The 21240-nt window shown below is 32.3% G+C and overlaps 1 protein-coding gene across 1 annotated transcript in view; it reads left to right on the top strand.

Moving 5' to 3' along the window:
- LOC123658829 (endophilin-A) overlaps positions 1–20137 on the top strand; it is a 59719-nt gene extending 39582 nt beyond the window's left edge. Inside the window, exons 2-12 of the mRNA XM_045594127.1 lie at positions 2224–2300; positions 8836–8904; positions 9467–9683; positions 13006–13139; positions 13411–13477; positions 13598–13636; positions 14551–14636; positions 14882–14985; positions 15276–15592; positions 18721–18842; positions 19886–20137. Of these exons, the coding sequence (XP_045450083.1) occupies positions 2256–2300; positions 8836–8904; positions 9467–9683; positions 13006–13139; positions 13411–13477; positions 13598–13636; positions 14551–14636; positions 14882–14985; positions 15276–15592; positions 18721–18842; positions 19886–20011 (1326 nt within the window). The 5' untranslated portion in view covers positions 2224–2255 and the 3' untranslated portion in view covers positions 20012–20137. The remainder of the gene's footprint in view (positions 1–2223; positions 2301–8835; positions 8905–9466; positions 9684–13005; positions 13140–13410; positions 13478–13597; positions 13637–14550; positions 14637–14881; positions 14986–15275; positions 15593–18720; positions 18843–19885) is intronic.
- The last annotated feature ends 1103 nt before the right edge of the window (positions 20138–21240 follow it).

Below are 21240 nucleotides of genomic sequence, written 5' to 3'. Positions count from 1 at the left end.
AGTATTAATTGCCTCAAAGGGCACGCAGTCGTGCCAGTCAACACGTTCTGAAACAGAATTAATTATATCTGTGTAGACAGTTTTCTCTGAAATAACTTTCAGTGGAATAAAGACAAAATAACAATACTTTGGTTAATGATGCTGCTTCTTAATAATTGTCCCTTATCGGATATTTAAATCAAATTATTATTTTAGTACCTACCTGGATAACCAACCTGTGTTCGGCATTTTTTTTTTTTTTTTTTGTAAATCGGACGGTCCTGAAACTAGAAGACCCGGTTGGAGTCCAGATGTCTCCAGTCTGATTATTATTTCCTTTTTTTTAAATATATAAGAATTAGATGCGTTGATAAAGGGCTCTCAATAATACTTTTTGTCACAAAAGAAGGAACCAAAAAACTTACATACTTACCCTATTTAAATATATATATATATATATATATATATATATATATATATATATATATATATATAACGTCATATAGTAGTTATTATAATAAGTCTAACATAAATTAAAAACCTTTATTACAAGTAAGCTTTTTTAATAAAAAGAAAACTAAAGTTTCTGCCGTATCGTGCTCTCAACTTTAACAGCTTTAATAACCGCGTATCTCACTAAGCAAAGATTATCGTGCAATAAGATTTCGATACCCAACGGTATTGACCGATAGCGTAACTTAAAGTGGCATTAAGCCATTGAAGCATCAGTTCACGAACGTTATTGTTGACCCGACACTATTACATAATGTTACTTACATCTCCGTATCGATCCGACGGCATGGCTCGCTGCCAATGACAAACTAGTCTACGCTCTGCTGTTCTAGAAGTTAAATTTTGCCAGTCTACAATTCTAGTATAGCATCATATTCTCTCTATTCGACATTTACCTATATCGTTTTTGGGTCAGTAGTGCGGCCTCGTTGGGCCATTCAATTTGAGTGAAAGGGTTGTAATCGTGGGTATCTGTCTCTATCTTGTAAATTGTTGTGTTTTTTTTCACTGTTGTACGTAAATTTTATTTGGTTTTTAAAAGGTTTAAACGTGTAGAAATGAATTGTAAAAATAGTAATAAAACAGCAAGTTGTACCATGCAGTACTTTTTGAGTTTATCCCAGACATACATACAGACAAACAGACAAAAATTCTAAAAACCATATTTTTGGCTTCGGTATCGATTGTAGATCACACCCCAAGTATTCTTTTAAAAAAATATTCAATGTACAGTTTTAACTTTCCTACCATTTTATTATATGTATAGATGACATGCAATTTGACAATAACTAGTCACTTCTGTTGTGTAGGCATATATCGCTCAATTAGTCTTCTTGTCATGCGGCTGTATGTATGTGAATAAGCGGTGTATTTGTAATATTTGTGAGTATTTGTAAATCAGCTGTTTTTATTTGTTCAGTGTTAACTAAGCAGTCGTTGTTCGACCATTTCATATTTTAGTTACTTTGAAGTAGAGATTTAAGACAGAAATAGCATATTTATAATAACATATGGCATAATGGCATATTTTTGTCTATAAAAACAGACTTGATTACGTGCTTGTTGACACGCACATGCAAAATTTTAATATTTAGCTATTATTATATTAGTATTGAATCTAAACAAGTTTAATATTTATTTACAAAACTAGGTAGTCTGGATTTTAGTAGAACTTAATCGTTAACTTAAGAGTCGTAACTCTAATAATTTTATATTGCAAATGAAAAATGGCAACTAGTGATCTGTTACTTTTTATTTAATTATTTTTAAATATTACTATCAAATAAAATATATTGAAAGAAATATTTTAACAGGTCTTTTTTTCACACTAGGTATTTCACAGTAGTTTATAATATTTTATCAACCCTTTCGATAATAAAGGTTTTTAAACTATCCATAATGTAGGCTATTTTTAATTTACATCTATACTGTTAATTTTAAACATTATCCATTATTTTGTAATTACATTCTATCCACATTATTGCAAACACAAAATATAAAGTTACGTAATTTAGTTTAATAATAATTTTATGAATACGGAAATATAATCAACGTTGGTTAATACGATTTACATTTAAAATCCTTTTGTACATGTCGGTACATAATTGGATTCATATCACAAAATTACAACTCACATTCAATACATCGTAACTGTTATCGATGTGAAAAATGGTTCGCGTTTAATTTATTGCCTTTTACGTCTTAATACTTATACTAAAAATTATTTTTCAGATTTTCCAAAAAAGTGATTAGAAGACAAAAACATGGCGTTCGCTGGACTCAAGAAACAAATCAACAAAGCTAACCAGGTATCGTTTGCTACATGGTTTTTATTTTCGAAGACTAGATTTTTGACTAGACTAAAACATGGTATTGTGTAAATGTGTAAATGTGTATATTATTGTAATATTGTGTAACATGGTTAAGTTTTATTTTGGTATTGGTAAAGCAATGTCACTGATTGGCTACTAGTGCTAGTAGGTCATTATCCAAGTTGAGTTTCAGAATTCCACTAACTATCGAACAATGTGATGCCACTGGATAATATTTTTAGCTTTTGTACCAAAAAAATAAACTAAGGGTAAATAAACCGAGACAGAATTCGTTTATTTAGTCAATAGGGTTGATCTCTGTTGTAATAATATTTTGAAATAAATTAATGTTGGAGAATTGATATTTGTTGGCTTGGAAAATATATATTTATCATTTTTAATATTGAAATAGGACTCGCCTACGTAAAAGAAGAACCCCAAGTCTTTTCGGTTCACTTGCATAAACAGTGTAACGTTTATATTACATTTAATCTAGTACAAACGAAATTATAATAGAAAGCCATTTTCACCTATCTTTCCGCAAAATTGTCCTTCTATCCGCAAAAGAACATATGCTTTTATCTTATTAGTAACAAATACTCCAAACGAAAAAGAATGTAAATTGAACTCCCTATCTCATTTATATTATTAGTTATGATAAAAATGTAGGCAAAAAAAATGGAAGTAAGTGTATACAAAGGTTTTCTTCTAATAACGAAATGGTTATTCGCAGTCCATTAAAGATAATGGTTATTTTGTCCCGATTCAAAAGCCAATATATCAGTGGCTGGCATTTTACCATAATACTAATGCTAAGTATCGAGTAGACTGGATTACTGGCTTACATATTTTATGTGCGTAAGAGGTTTTATTTGTGTGTTGTAGCACGCGTTCAAGGAATATATAGATTCACAATTTCCGTTACGTTGACACGGCTATATCGATAAATTTCAATAAAATTAAATGTCTGCTATTAATGATAGGATACATTAATAAAAACACTATTCTATTGTATATTGTTTTTGTTGAAATGTAGACATGTAACTAAAGTATTGTGAAATAGTAGTTGTCAAATAGGATTGCATGTCTCGTCGAGTCGTCAATGTAGTCTCGATATTGTAAGTTTTGTCTATTTTACATAATTGTGTTTACTCGAAAATTTATTTTAAAAAACATAACGCAAAAGTCACTCACGCAAAATAGTTCGTCTACTACTTAGTTGTGTCGCCTTTGCTCTCAATGACAGCTTTAATGCGAAGAGGCGTGGTTGCAACCAACGCTGCACACTCCTCAGGCGTAATTGACTCCCAGACAGGCAAGAGTTTAGCCTTTAAGTCGCTCTTCGATCTTGATGGATATTTATTTATTTATTTTACACTTTATTGTACACCAAACAAATAAAATAAACAAGCAACATTAGCAGCATTTACGGAGAACTTTTTTCATTTTCCACCATAGGGTTTCGATCGGCGACAAGTTCGGGCTGTTAGATGGCCATTCGATTGTAGGTTGCTTTTCGCCAGTAGCCACGTCTTTGTTGTCCTTGCAGTATGGCAGGAAGCACCATCCTGTTGAAAAATAAAGGAATCTTGATGCTTGAGTGACGGGGCAGTAAATATTTCTTCCAAAAGGTTTTGATACCTTACAGAATTGATAGAACCATCCACAAACTGCATACCACCAACACCTTGTGCAGACATGCAGCCCCATATCATAAGAGACGCCGGAAACTTCACTTTGCGTTTGAGACAATCAGTATGAAATGCCTCATTTTTGTTCCGAATCACTTTTTTTCTTTCATCGCCGACTGTCACTTCAAATTTGGACTCGTCACTCCAAATGATACTACGCCACTGATCGGAAGTCCAATTTAAATGATCACGAGCAAACTTCAACCTCTTTTTCTCTTGTAAAGCAGTTTCTCTTAGCGGTGTAAAATCCGTAACCCATTCTTTTTCTCTCCGTAACCCATTCTTGGACTCTTTTGCAAGTATCAATTGAGACGTCTTTTTGAATCATGTCCTTCCATTGCACCGCGAGTTCTCCAACTCGAACACGACGATTATTTTTGATAATTTTCTTCAGGATTCTGTTTTCTGCTGCACTTGTGATACGTGGTCGACCGGTTTTCTTCAAATAAGAAGTCGTTTTATTCTTTTTATAGTGCTGAATGAAATAATGAATAATTGTATAGATTGGACTACCTGGGTAGTATCGAGTCTTTAGATATTTGGTAACTTGATTTGCCAGCATCGACTCCACAAACGCTCGCTTTCGAAGCTCTTCACACTCGGGTTTGCTACGACCCATTGTTATTTGAAAACTAATGAAAAAAAAACTGAAATTTTCAGAATTTATACTGTTTCACTTGACAAATGACACAAAATTACTTTTACAAATTTAAATTATACAACATAATTGTACAAAGAAGGAATAATCGCCGATAAACGAACTCTTTTGCATCGATTAACAATTAGACGAACTATTTTGCTTATAACTTCTTCGAATTTAAAACAGGATATGTATAAATTTAAAAAGCTAAAATAGTTTATTGGTTCTTAATAAAAAAATGGCATAAGTAACGCGACATGCGATAGTAGAACAGCTTAATATTTTATATAGATATACAAAGAAAAAATCTCACAGAGTAATTCTTTTCAAAAATTACTAGATGTAGAAATATTACTTACGTTAGTAAAAATGTTTTATATATTAGAATTACCATTCATGGGAAACTTAAAGTAACATTGTTTTTTTAATATACTTACTCTATACAAACTATTTGTTTAATAAAAAATGTCCTCCAATCTTTCTGAAAATGGTGACCATTTACTGTCTGACTGCCTCAACTTGTATTTTAGCTAAAATCGGATAATTCTGAAATCATTTTAAGATATTATATTTCCTAGTTAGCAAATCAATAATGACTAATGCTTATTAAATCGGCAAACTATCGTACCACGTTCACGGTACCGGGTCACTTGATGGTAAACTGTTACCGTAGCTTTTATAGACGCCTGCAATATCAGAAGCAGCACAAGCGCTTTGCCGACCCTACCTCCAACCGTCCCCAGGGGCTCTGGTCAGGGGCACAAGAACACCACGCTGCTTGAAAGCTGTATTATTTAGCTGTAATCTTCTGTAAGATCAAGTTCCCCAGTCGGGCCGCTCCAGATTTTGAGCAAAATATTTGTGTTTCTTTTTTGTTACTCATTTTTTCTTATGATATTTTATCATGTCTTTTACCCTATACATATGTATAAAAAAACTCATAACTGGTATTTTTGTAACTTACCAGTTTATCAATTGCCGCGGGCTATATTCAAATATATTTCGTGCGGATCGGGACTTGATTGATAGCTCAATAATGAGGGAACTCAGTGCGCTGTCCAATTACTTTATTGATGACAAGCAACGATTATCATGGAGCGACAAGTTATTCAAATATGAATGAATCTTTTGTTAAAGAATACCTAATTGGATGTTATAAATAGATTAATTTTTTATTTAAAACAAATTGTCATATTATATAGTCCAGATGCTATGAGCAGATGTCAGCTTCAACGAGATAAAGCGATAACGTCGTTTAGGCTAAGCTATATTTTTTATAAATTATAATAGTGTTATATAATTTGAATTTTAAGACGGTTTATATGCAATCATCTCCTGAATTTGCTTGAAATGTATTTGAATAACATTGTCAATTTCGGTCCTGTCGTTTGATGAGCGGATTTAAGTGTTGCATAATTTCCTGAGGCTGCACGTGATCAGTTAGACAATGTTCAAACTTCAAATGACAGCGTTCAGGGAGGAGGGCAAGGCGACCGTGACCCACAGCCCCACCGTGTCCTATATTGACTATTTGCCCCAATTATGACGGCCTTCGTGGCTGGCAATTCGCTATCGAGTCCTGTAGCAATGTACGAACGTTAATTATTAACGCATGAAGAATCTTATTCGGATTTATAACAGACTGAATCTTCCGTTTTTTCAAATTTAATTACTTGATAATAATGTTCAGCGCTATGTAAATATAAGTATTTTAATGTCATTTCAAAGTTTTTTTTTAAATGTAAATAAAATGAGACACATTTATATTACTTATCTTCTACTTTTCTATTCATTATTTTATTCTTTTAATGGAACTGTCTACTATTATTTATTTATTTATGTAATATTATCTTTTAACAGTAGGGCACTTAATATGTCCCTTCTCATTGTAATCCTTCGAATAGTTGGAGTAATATAAAAGGTTAATTTTATTTATTTCTAAATAAAACCTTGGTAATGCTAACAACATTCTCATCTATTGAAATATAATTAATTAATTAATACAAGTGTTGTTAAATGTATTGTTTGATAAATTTGAAACCACTAAAGAAAAATAAATTATACGTGATATATTTGTTCTTTTTTTTATTTTTTGTATTAAAAATATCAGACTATTTATTCGTACAGACGAGTCTCACTCGTTGTAAGATACAGCAAGATTTTTAATTAAATCTTAAATAATATTTTACTCCTTAATACAATTTTTCATGCCGGGTTGATTACAGATGACGTCAGTATGCTTAGCAACTTAAAAAAACAAAAAAAACAAAAAAATATTTCATTGTTTTTACAATAATAACACGCCACGTAGATAATATAAATAGTAACTGATAAATGCTACTGACATAAATTAATATAAGTCACAAAATTGTATGAATCTCACATATTTTATTACATTTTATAAATATATATATAAGTATTGATACTCACGTAAGATTGGCCAGAAGGCCAAGTGCAATCAAAATGATACTATTTTTTTCTGAATTTTAATATCGAGATGGCAATACTAATTGGAAGTATTCAAGCTGCGGAATTTGCGAATGCAGAGCAGTTTAAATCTCCTATAGGTGCAAGTTTTAGCTGAACTCGGTCAAGGTCAGACTACGACCTGATCTTTTGTATTTAACTGAATTCGATAATGTACCTCTTTTGTATGTTCTATTGCTCGCAAATGCTTAATTTACGCAAAGCGACTCATATACGTTACGTTAATAAAACGTTACATCATATTAATCGGATAAACATATATGTATGTATATATATATATATATATATATATATATATATATATATATATACACATACATATACTATTTCATAAAGATTACCTACAACATTTTTAACCGACTTCCAAAAAAGGAGGAGGTTCTCAATTCGACTGTATTTTTTTTTTTATGTATGTTACATCAGAACTTTTGACCGTGTGGACCGATTTCGACAAATTTTTTTTAATCGAAAGGTGTTGTGTGCCAATTGGTCCCATTTAAATTTATTTGAGATCTAACAACTACTTTTCGAGTTATATCTAATAATGCGTTTTTACTTGACGCTTTTTTCGTCGACCTACGTTGTATTATACGACATAACTTTTTACTGGATGTACCGATTTTGATAAGTCTTTTTTTGTTGGAAAGAAGATATCCCTAGTTTAGTACCATGATAAGGAAACCAGGATCTGATGATGGGATCCCAGAGAAATCGAGGGAACTTCTTGAAAATCCGCAATAACTTTTTACTGGGTGTACCGATTTTAATAATTTTTAATTTAATCGAAAGCTGATGTTTGTCATGTGGTCACATATAAATTTTATTGAGATCTGATAACTACTTTTTGAGTAATCTTTGATAACGCGTAGTTACTTGACTATTTTTTCGTCGATCTACGTTGTATTACTCGTCGATGTAATTGAAGTTGGTTTTTTTTTTCGTTTGCGAGCAAACACAATTATCTTCCCAAATGTTGCACACGAATCAAAAAAGTGTTGAATAAGCAAATTTTAATATAATGAAAACGAAACTTAATATTTCATTTACCTTGCTCTTTCTGAAAAGAATTTTCATGAGTTTTCTGTAGACCTTCGTTTGCAATGTAAGCGGAAAAAATGTAATTATTTACAACATCACATTAGAAACCTCAAAAATAACAGTATTTCTCCACCATTTAATGGGTGTTATTATCTATTAAAAAAACCGCTCAAAATCCGTTGCGTAGTTTTAAAGATTTAAGCATACATAGGGACATAGGGACAGAGAAAGCGACTTTGTTTAATACTATGTAGTGATTATTCCCAATCGATGCGTTTAATACTAAGTACTAAATGTTTGTACACTACACACAACTACTAAAATAATGTCAATATTATCTTCATGTTTGAAACTAAATTTCAACATCTTAGTTTATTGGTAAAAAAAGATGATTGCTCTCTAAACTCAACTAGGATTTATATTTTTAAAACGTTTGAATAGTAGAGAAACGGTAGGTTTATTTAAATAATAAAAACCAATGTGATTCATAAAATCAATCAAAAAATATTTCACCGTTACAGAATTGTGTAAAATGTTTCGTGATTCCAATGTAACTGCCTTTTCTATTAAAAACACGCAAGTCGTAGTTTGCACGTATAAAATACGAACCTGTTTTCCAAGAACTTTAATTTATTAAGTAATAATTATGAATTAACATTTTTGTTATTTATTACAGTATGTTACAGAAAAAATGGGAGGTGCCGAGGGCACAAAACTTGATCTTGACTTTATGGATATGGAAAGAGTAAGTAATAATTGCAAATACCTACTCAATAATTAAAATTATAAAGATATCGATCAATATTATCATATTTGACGGTTTCAATCACGTGAACGAATTCAACTTTTGCAAAGTTATGAAGATTAACGATCCTACTATAATAGTTATTCCTAACGCTGTCTGAAAACTTTTCGAAAAATTAATACCGTCGGATGAACCGAAAGTGAATAATTTATTATGAACGAAATCGAGATCAAAGTATTGATTGATGTATACCGAAATAGATTTACGATGATACCTTTTAGCGTATGATTGTAATTGAGTAAGCGTCTGGAATCTAAGCGGTGTCTGCATTGCGACTGGCATATAAAGCCGCTAGTCTTACATACTTTCTTACTCTGCCAAATCGATACCATACAATGGCGCGTAATAAATAGACACAATAACAACTAAATTTGATTTTAACTTTTTTCCACTAACCGAAATAAAATACACACAATCTATATATCAAACAATCTACAGACTTATGTAAGAAATAATAAAATGTTATACACATTTAAAAATATTTTTCGTATTACCTCACCAGAAAACAGATGTTACATGCGAGCTGGTTGAAGAGTTACAAATAAAAACAAAAGAATTCCTACAACCAAACCCTACAGCTCGCGCAAAAATGGCCGCCGTGAAAGGCATTAGTAAATTAAGCGGTCAAGCCAAAAGTAACACCTACCCGCAGCCTGAAGGCGTGCTGGGTGATTGTATGCTGCTTTATGGAAAGAAACTTGGAGAAGATACCGTATTCTGTACGTATCGCATATATTGATATTGACATTTTTTGTTAATCATTTCTATTTTACTAATTTTTAGCCAATTTATATAATGATTATGTAAAATTGTAATGGCACGTACAACGTTTTTAGTAAAATCTCCTAAGATATTGAAAAGGTTGTAGCTGTTCCAGGTGTAGTGGAGAGAATTGAAACTCGATATTGACTAATAAATATTTAATTTAATTCTCATATTTATACAGTTTTCAAAGTGATTAGTAATTATATTTTTTACGTCAATTGAATATAGTGGACAGCGTGAATCCTATTATACAGGGTGTGTCGTAAATAGTGGATAATCCGTTAACTGGAGGTAGCCCTGATGTCGATCTTCAAGAAAATGTACTTTTTATATCAGGATTGCCAACACTGTGAAAATTATGAATATTTTTGTGTTTTTTCAAAAAATTCCTACCGCGACTGGTAATTTGGTCATAATTTTTACAAATTAAGGTATTTTAGTGTACTTTTTATTTTATTTTACTCGGGAATACTTGTACTATCTAATGAAATTACTATTTCTGGCATAATATTTTCTAAACTTATAAAAATTAGCGTTAGAAGTTATTTTTATTTTTCTTCGTTAATTTTTGTCAAAATTTAACCATTGATTGTGAAAAAAAAATGTACTGCACTAGAATTGCCCAGTATTTAAAAAAAATACTTAGTTTGTGTAGTTTCTAAAAAGGTATAACAATTAGTACTTGACAAGCAAAATTACTTTGTATGAGCGAAAGAGCTTATGACGGTCGGTAAGTTCGTTTTGTGTCATTAGCATTTGTGTTAGTTAAATGTGCAAAAAGAAAAAAAAAACAAAGGTTTTTATAATAAAAACGCATTTATTACATTACAATAAATGTTCGAAATGCCCTCCATTAGCAGCAATGCAGGCTCGGCATCGCCTTATAAATGATCTTTTGATACGGCGTGCATAGCCTGATGCTTCATTTCACGAGCGGCTAATTGCACACGTGTGCGCAATTCTTCGACTGTGGACACTGCTTTATTGTACACTTTTTCCTTAATGCATCCCCAATAAAAAAAGTCCAGAGGGTTCAAGTCAGGCGATCGTGGCGGCCATAAAATTGGACCCAAGCGCCTAATCCACCTATCTGGGTATGCTTCATTTAAATATTCCCGCACCCGAACAGCAAAATGCGCGGGGCACCCGTCATTTTGCAGCCACATTCCTTCTCTTGTCTCAAGTGATAAGTTTTGCAGCAGCTCAGGTAAATTATTTTGTAAAAAAATTAAATACCCTTCAGCATTTAATGTCGCTGGCAACTCATATGGGCCTATTATTTTCCCACCAACAATTCCCGTCCACAAATTTATTTTGAATTGTTGCTGTGCTCTGTCTGCACGTATCAGCTTCGAATTTTCAAGTTGCCAAATGTGTAAATTATGTAAATTTAAAAATCCATCTCGCCGGCACGTCGACTCATCTGTCCATAAAATTTTGTCGAAAAAATTTGGATCTTCTCTTATTTTTCGTAACATTATTTGACAAAATGTTACTCTGAATGGACCATCTTTTGGCATCAAAGTTTGAACCTTTTGGTAATGGTACGGATAAAGTTGGTGTCTTTTTAAAATCCTATGTACAGATTTCTTCGGTATACCGGTACGTCTTGCTATTTGACTTAAGGATGTAGAAGGGTCTTCTTCAACCAATTCTAGCACTTCGACTTCACTGTGTCGTTGAGGCCGTCCTTCGCTAGCTCTGCTTAAGCCAGTCCCGGAAAATATTCCTTCACAAAGTGAATTGTGCACTCGAATAAAGACACGGTAATCAGGATGCCGAACATTAGGATATCTTTCCCGGTAGAGTGCAGCAGCTCTACTGGCGTTGCCGTTGCATAAGCCGTAAATGAAATGCATGTTTGCATATTCAGTCGGTGTGTACCGAGACATGTTTCAGTTAAATTACAGAAAAAAGTTTCCAGCACAATTCACAAGTCTGTAAGAAAAGCCAAGTTGTCAAGATCACCGAATCCAATTCGTCCAAATCACAAAGCAAAACAGAGTCCAATATCAAAAAGTTGTAGGCGTTGAAAATACACAGTAAAGAAGAGCGCATGCGACGTATTAAATCACACTGACAAAGAGCAATATGAGCGTCGTATTAAACAAAGATCGCGGCTGTCTTTTTCACAATTGGTGAGTTTGATAGGGATGGAGCATTTTATTAGATGAACAATAGTCAAATAGTCTCTTGCGCACGCGGGGCGAGTGTGTATTGCTTTCTTTGTCCTTCTTTCACGTGTGTTTTAACCTTGAAATAACTGGTGTGAAGTTAGTCGCAAGTCTTTAATTAAAATTAATTTTATAATTTTGAACAATTCTATGAGCTAGATTACGTTACACAATATCATTTTTTATTGAATAAATGATATTAATAAGTTAAGGTGCCTAAATTCGGACATAGACGCATTACGTGGAAAATCAACTTTCTGACCGTCATAAGCTCTTTCGCTCATACAAAGTAATTTTGCTTGTCAAGTACTAATTGTTATACCTTTTTAGAAACTACACAAACTAAGTATTTTTTTTAAATACTGGGCAATTCTAGTGCAGAACATTTTTTTTTCACAATCAATGGTTAAATTTTGACAAAAAGTAACGAAGAAAAATAAAAATAACTTCTAACGCTAATTTTTATAAGTTTAGAAAATATTATGCCAGAAATAGTAATTTCATTCGATAGTACAAGTATTCCCGAGTAAAATAAAATAAAAAGTACACTAAAATACCTTAATTTGTAAAAATTATGACCAAATTACCAGTCGCGGTAGGAATTTTTTGAAAAAACACAAAAATATTCATAATTTTCACAGTGTTGGCAATCCTGATATAAAAAGTACATTTTCTTGAAGATCGACATCAGGGCTACCTCCAGTTAACGGATTATCCACTATTTACGACACACCCTGTATATATGAAACCTAAAACTAAAGTAGTTTTTGTATTTTAAGGATTAGAGCAGACCTTATCTTGAGCTAAATTTAAAATATTTGTTTGTTATTCAGCCTGGAAACTTGACTACGAAACTAACTTAGTATTTAAATAGAAAATAAATACATAACATTCAAAACAGACAACAAGTCCTTATAATGTTTTTGTATCGCACTTTAGAATCTCCTTTTCTACAAGATATTTTCATTAAAATAAAAAATACAGTTGTTTATACCCTTTAAACATTAATTTTATTATTCATACACTGCATTAACAAAAGCTATTCATAAAATGTTTTATACAAATTTCATTTTTTTTTTTACTTTTTTTTATCTGCGTACAGCACAATGTTTAATAGAGATGGGAGAAGCACTGAAACAAATGGCAGACGTAAAATACTCTCTGGACGACAACATCAAGCAAAACTTCCTTGAACCCCTTCACCATTTGCAGACCAAAGACTTAAAAGAAGTTATGGTAAGAATTTTGAGTCTTATTCGATCGATATATACCTCAAAGTGGTGGCAAAATATTGATAAACAAACTAAACGTTGACTTAGAAGTAGTTTTAGATTACATTAAAACATCTTAATTATATACTATTCTCATAAAATAATTAATGAAATGTCCTCATTAGCGTTAGTTGATATTTTCAATAACCCTACAGAAAAAAAATTGTAGTAATTGTAGTATAGTTAATGCCCTCTGCATTCTGCATTAAGGCTTAAATTTCATATAATTATTTCAGCATCACCGAAAGAAATTACAGGGACGTAGACTGGACTTCGACTGCAAGCGACGTAGGCAGGCAAAAGGTAATTGATAGTGTTTATTATTTCTTATTTTGCTTAACTGTTACATAACAATGTATTATTTATGTTTTATTTTGATTTTTATCGTTAATTTATTTTATAAATGTTAAGGCATCCTTAAAGGCCCTTACATGAGCCCAAGTCATGGTTCTCCAAGACACGGTACGTTTAGAGTAGAGTGTCATATTGGTTTAAAAGCCAATTTTTTAAGTTACGCCAAAAGTTTTGCTAGATTTAGTTTCCGAAAACTTAGAGAAAAATTGTAAATATTGTTTTTAAATATTTTGTAAATAAGAAATTCGAGGATGGGTTGAAATGTTCGCGGAATGACATTATCCTCATCATACGACACGAACGTAAGTTCATTTAAAAGATACTAACCTGTCAACTTAATAGTAAAAAGGTGTAAAAAGCTATTGTAATGAAAACAATACCTTCGAAATTCCAAAAAAGCTACCTTGCAATCGTACAGACTATTTGAACACTATGATTTGATTATCAAAATTGAACAGACAACATCGTATTGTCTAAATAGTTTACCAGAATATCTTTTTTGTTTAGTAAAGAACTTTGAACGTATAAACTTAGGTAATTTACGATTTTAGGTTAGATGGTAACAGTGATTACTTTTGTAAGGTTAATTTTTTTTAGTGACAAAAGTCGGACAAATGTATACCTATGTATTGAAGCATTCGTATTATCACCAAACCTGCCTTGTCTTTCTGCTAACCTTTTAACATCTTTACGTATTAGTACTAATTGGAAGCTAGTGAATTTTGTAGCGCTAAATAATTTAAGTTATTGTTATATTATAAGACCTGTAGATCTCAAAATTCTAGTTTTGTTATAATAAACGCTCGTTTCTTACATGATTTCCTGTCACTTCTGCAACGTTCCTGCGACGCTCCTTAACATCGCATAAATTCAACTCACTTTGTTCCAAATGTTTGGTCTGTATTTTTTCATTTTATTTTATATTTATTTCTTTTTTATTTTATTTTTTCTTGCTGTGTTTATTTTTATTTCGTATGATGTATCGCTTTATAACGTGCGTACATCAGGTGCTCATATTCCAGATGACGAGATCAGACAAGCAGAGGAGAAGTTTGCTGAGTCGTTGACCTTGGCTCAGATTGGCATGTTCAATCTTCTCGATAATGATGTAAGTGATCTAAATAAAAACAAAAAATTATTTAAATGGATATGACTAATTGAAATTTGTTTGAAATGTTGGTTAAATTATTGATTTAAAAGAAGACACCTATAAAAGAAAGAAAAACAGAGAGTTGGTTATTTGATGTAATCGTAAAAATGCGTATTTATTAAGTTATTTAGCCCTCATTTATGGTGTAACAAAGATTGTAGGCGTGAATAAATCTGCAAATGCAATGACCTGCAAATGCATAGGTCGAGCAAGTGGCACAACTGACTTTCTTCGCGGAGGGTCTGCTGGAGTACCACCAGCAGTGCACGGAGATACTCAAGGGATTGGTGTCTACGCTAATGGAGAAGTAAGGATCGCTTATTGAGATTGTACAACAATTACTATAAAAAAATCATTTTTGACTAAGAGAAAAATGATTTGATTTACCAATAATTTCAATACATATGTAACTCGCCGTACCTAACAACGTTTGACAAAAGATCTAGACTACTAGAGATAATAATATACTTGTAAGAAGTCTAAATACGTCAAAGTCATTTACGAATAGCAGTTTTTACAACAAAAGGAATCGTACAAATGTACCAAATTGGTTCTAAATCGTTTTGTTTGACCTAACATAGTAGTATATGGTTCTAGGAAAGAGGAAGCGGTGAACCGCCCAAAGATGGAATTTGTGCCCAAGACGCTCGCCGATCTCCACATCGAGGGTATCCACGATTTGAACCACGGTAGGCGCTATGGCTCGGCGCAGAGCCTGTCCCGGGCTCGTCTCCCCCCCACCTCCTCTCTGGGTGACATCCCTACCTCCGACCCTCTCCGCGCATGGGAGGAGCCCCGTGCCCCTCGCGCCCCTTCCGCCCCTCGAATCGCGCTCGCCCCAGCCGCCCCTCGTTTCAAGCCTCACCCAGCTCCACGGTCAGCACAAATACAAAACGGACGAGATCCGTGGGCAGGTGATTTTCTTTTTATTTGCTTTTTTATTTTTGATTACGTTTCATTCGATAGTTTCGATTGGTATTGCATTAAGGGACGCACGGTGGCGGTTTTATATTGTTTTGTGTTTTGGATTATTGTTATGTTAAATTTTTCTAAGGGAACTACATCATTTCATTTTTTGACTGTCTCCTAATATTTTTTTTTTTATCAAAATTAAATCAATGGACGGCGTATGTATGTATGCAAATGCTATAATGAGTAAAATTATTATTATTTCATCTAATTAATACTCAAAAGTAAATCCTTAGCATTCTTTGTTCCATATATTATATGTTCACTGTTTACACCACGCTGCACGTCGCACCGCGGGTTGTGTCACGAAGTCCGCATTGGTGGCAATTGTCTTGTACTAATATAACTATATGCTTATGTACTAAAATATATGGAAATTACATAATATACATACAAAATATTATATAAATAATTTAATAAAAATATAATGCTTATTAATTTTTTCCAATTTCGTCGATAGTAAATAAACACTGTATTTAGATTTAGGAGTATAGGTTTAGAAATTGCGTGTACCTATTCAAAGAAAATTTATTTAAAAAAAATTATACAGTAAAAACAAAAAGTAGAGCTTGATAAATTATGAATCATGTAAATATATTTGATGTTCTCCGTATCATTTGTAAATAAAAAATATATAAGTTACAAAATTTTCATACGTATTATACACATTACTATTTACACAATTTCTTATTTTTCTAACAAACATTTGTCTTTTTTTTTTTTGCAGTTTTTTTTTTTTTTTTAATTCTCACAAGTAACTGATTTTATTTCAAGATGGCGTTTTTAACTCGGGTAACACCGATTGAGGCAAGTAAGCATAATATATATGCGTACTTGCTTAGAACGTGCTAACTGTGTTGACTGTACATATGGGTGTGGCCAAACCTGTAAACAAAATCTAAACTTTTTTCAGATTTGACGAAATTATCCACCGCATTCCTATCTCTCCTCTTCCCCTATCCTCATCCTCCTTTTTAGTCTTTAAGAGTATAAATAATAAAACTAAATGCAATCAATTTAATATGTGACCACATTAATTCAGGAGTATTAATTACGTTTTGCATGTAGTTTTATTATATCTACCTATATGTTATTTACCAATTATATAATATTATCAATGTTCTCTCTTAATTTATATTTGGTACTCTGTACAAAGTTTTTCTTACATTACTCCTTTTAAAGAGTAGACATTTTGATGTTGTATTTCTTCCTTTCAAAATAAATGTGTATGTAGTTAATTGGGACTAAATTTTTTTACACACATACTATGAACAATAAATAACGTGTAATGCGTTTAGAATTTGATAGCTATCAACCAGCCAAATCGTTATTATTTAATCGGCTAGTCACAGACTGAAAAATCTATTCGTAAACTTAACATCAAAGCTGCAAAGACAGACTATTAAAATAATGATAATTAAGGGAATAGGATGCCTTGGTGGAGGCATATAAATGTATACAAAAAAGAAGGGGAAAAGGACTAGATGTGTGAGTAATGTGCGAGGTGAATTGAGGCTGGGTTTATTTTGCGTCGCGAAGAAGGAGGGTCGCGCGTGGGCTCCCCGGAGCACAAGCCGCCCGCCAACCTCGAGCTGTTCCCCGCCGGCAACACGCAGCGCTCGAACAACGGTAACACGCCACGGCCCACACCACGCTACACTACGCAACACTACGTAACTACACACCACTACACAGCACACGCACACTTACACAACCTACCATTCTTCCACACATAGAAACACAAACAAATAATAACACACACGCACACATATTATTAATTTAATATAGGTACAAACATAGCTTAAAACTGTTTTATTTGTATAATATTTTTACTAGCAGAAGTTAGACTGAAAGAGTTAAAATGAAAAGTCATTAAAAATTACTAGGAACTTTCTCTATTCTTACCTTATTTTTAAATACTGTGCAAATAATGGCATTATTAGGAAATCCAAATCAGTAAATTCGTTTCACATGAATTGATAACAAATTGCCACAATACAAACCTCGTAGCACCTTGTAGAGTGTACAAAACATTCTCGTATGTCATTGGGATTTACACAGGGACCGTTACTGTTCCCTACATACTGAACACAAACGTGCGTTGGCGTTTAAATTATCGTAGTATTGAAGTAGGCTTGGCTCACACTTTGAATTTAGAATTACAGTAGAGCGTTAACAGTGCTATAAAATTATAGAATAAAATAATTGATTGCTTGCGGAAATTACACAAGTATATAAGCTTTCGTTGTGTTTTTTTCGTTCAATTACTTTTTAAGGACTTTGTTTTGTAAATTATAAATTAATAGTTTTAATAACACGTGTATTAGATGACTTGTGGCAAAAGGATAATTAAAAGTTTCTCATTTTCATAAATTTGAACGCTACATCATAGACATATAGTTTTTAAAATACACATTAGAATTCCATCTAGATAATATAAGTATGTTTTTACACCACAATATGTTTTTATAATATTTAGTTTTTTCTATATACAATAGCAGGCATGCGTAAACGATCCAAACTGTCGTAATATGTGCTAACTACCGGCATGTCGCAATGGTTAACTCCAGCTTCTTCATTCATCGAATCATTATCCCATTTTGTCTTTAATAAAATAAATTTTAATTATAACGAAATACAATGCTATATTCATCAAACATTTATCATACGAGTAATTGTGTGATGTTTTCTGTAGAACTTTCTAGCTATGCTTTATCGATGTTTGTGCAGCTTATTTATCAAAACGTAGACCTGATTTTACAGTAATGTTCCTGACGATTCTTGGTACGTTACAAAACCGATTTCTGTGTAGATATTTAAAATTAACGCTTTAATTTTTCGGATGTTTATACAAATGCTGTGGTTAGTAAATGATATGTTAATGTTTCTTTTTTTATCTTCTTTTCTTTTTATATAGCGATGATAATGATGAACCCATCACAGTCGCTGCAGATTTTTTTTAAAGCTCGGTAGTGCATTATTACTAAATCAGTAAGCAAACCAAAGGAATGATGTAGTACATATTAAAGTGACTCGAGATATAGCAATATTTGTAACAATGACCTGACTATAGCATCGCCGCTGCCGTCGCCGGTTAAGTCGCCCGCACGAACACCCGTCGCACCCGCTAAAGGTCCATGTTGCACCGCCCTCTACGACTTCGAACCTAAAGATCAAGGCGAGCTCGGATTCAAGGTAAAAACTAAATTAATACTTTGTCTCATGAAAACAGAAAATACTATTTCTAACCAATTTCACAATTATTTTTATTTTTAACAGTAGATAATACAACGTGTTATTAAATTGGTGTACTTCCATTTAACTGCGATATAAAAAACGATATTATAACCCAAGTATGCAACTTACTTGCCCTAACGCTTTAATAAAAATAATTAATTTAAATATTAAATAATTATTATTCATAAAATTACCGTCATGTGTACGCTAGTGTCGTGTCAATGACTGATTCAAATGAGTTTTACAGTTAAGTCGATAATTATAGCCTCTTTACCCGTCTTGTCAATTTTTTTTTCAAATGTATCGATTTTAAAGTTACGTAGTAATAATGAGTTGTAGTTCCTACTGCTTCATTTGTTTTCACGTTCCTAACCAGAGGCTATCAGACTTTTTTATCCATTGCCTACTTTCCAAATTTGCTGGTTCCGGTATCTGGACCCCCTGCAGCTACATTGGGCCATTTTGATTTGCCGCCTCACGAAGTTTGGGAAAAGGGATAAAAAAATTTCGGCTGACCCTTTTTAGGCCAGCCATTCCATAATTCCATTAAAGAAATAATCTTGGGAAATATCCGGAATATATTTCCGCTGACCTTTTTTTAGGCCAGCCATCAAGTCCGCCAGTCAAGGGAAAATATGTTTCGGCTGAAGGATGTGGGCTTGGTTGATACGTTGTATTGCGATAAATTTTCGTGGATCCCCGGTTACGAATTGTAAATCCTCATTTTTGGTCATATCAACGTAGACCCCCGTCGAGTCCCTCATAAACCCCTGGGGTTGGATCCCCAGAGGCTTATGAGGGATTCGGACCAGCTTGGAATCAATGCCCTAAACGGAAGGACACCGGCTTAAGAACACGTACATCTCGTAAATTATTCTTAAAATTTATCACTTCATGATTTCGCAATCATGATGTTTCATGTCTCATGCAATTCTTGAATATATCTTTAAAATAACTAATTCTACTATCTTGTAAGAACATAATAATACTTTTTTTTTTAGGAAAATGACGTGATTACACTGATCAGTAAAGTGGACGAAAATTGGTTTGAGGGTTCACTCAACGGCAAAACGGGCTATTTCCCTATCAGCTACGTGCAGGTCACCGTGCCGCTGCCCAACATGTAATTCATGTAAACACTGGCAACTCTTGAATTCATTGGAATCCTGCTAGTTCTAGTTCAGTATTTTTTTATTTTTATTTTTTTATTGTAAATTATTATTTTTATTTAGTACACATACTCGATACTAATGAAATGAATTTATAAAATAATTTTTTTCTTGCCATATTATTTTGTATTGATTATATATTACTGACGTACTGTGATGCATTTAAATCAAGTATTAAAATTAAACTAATTAATAGTAAGTAGTGTATCTGCGCTTTTGACTATAATTTGATGAATGTAATTTGATAAATTTTTACTTAAAGTTGTATATAGATTATTTGCACAAAGAACTAGCAGTTTCCAAAATTGTATACGACCACATACCTAAATAAACAACTTCGATTTAATTTGATTCTACCTTACCAAATTTATTGTACAAAAGAAATTAAGGCCTAACACCTTTTATTTAATGCATATATACTCTACAGCATCTGTGGTGCGATAATATACCAAAGAGTAATTTATGTTTCTTTTTTATTTTATAAAAGTATGAATTTACTTGTTATTTGTGTAAAAATTAATACAATAGGATTTCGTTATTATTTAGTATTCCAACGTGTGTGGTCGGACAAGGTTGCAAATTTTTATTGTTATATCATGTCGCAGTATTACATATAGACGACTTATTCGATTTTGTAACTGTGTCAAAAGCTCAATGTTGTAGTTATGAAATATTTTATCCCTTTACAGATATGACATATAATAGTAAATAACCAGCATCGTTTGTTAATTTTATGTTTTCGATCAGGTCTTCCATTTCTTTGATAGTTTTTGTAACCATATTCCATAGGTCAAATATTTTATGACAAAAATATAATTAATAAAGCAAATGCAATACATTGTTACTGCTGAGCAATGTTGCCTCATTGAGCCTGTTTAATTGATTCGCTTTAATTTTTTTATTACTTTAAGAATAATTTGCATATTCAGTTGTGTCCATTCCATCTTTTTATTTTATATGCAACAGATGGTTTAACAGGTGGCTATGGCGTAGAAAATTAAAATAATTTTAACTTAGTATAATCAGTCGTTTAATTTATCGATTTATTACTGCTAGTAAAATAAAACATTATTTTAACATTGACAGTTTTATAATGATTTTCGTCTCGATTCAACCTTCAAATAAAGACAGAATTATTTACTAGTGACTTCACGTAAACTAGATAGTGATAATGAGATTAGATTATA

Source organism: Melitaea cinxia, chromosome 13 (genome assembly GCF_905220565.1).
Source record: "Melitaea cinxia chromosome 13, ilMelCinx1.1, whole genome shotgun sequence".
Taxonomy (NCBI): domain Eukaryota; kingdom Metazoa; phylum Arthropoda; class Insecta; order Lepidoptera; family Nymphalidae; genus Melitaea; species Melitaea cinxia.
This window is presented reverse-complemented; position numbering and strand designations above follow the sequence as displayed.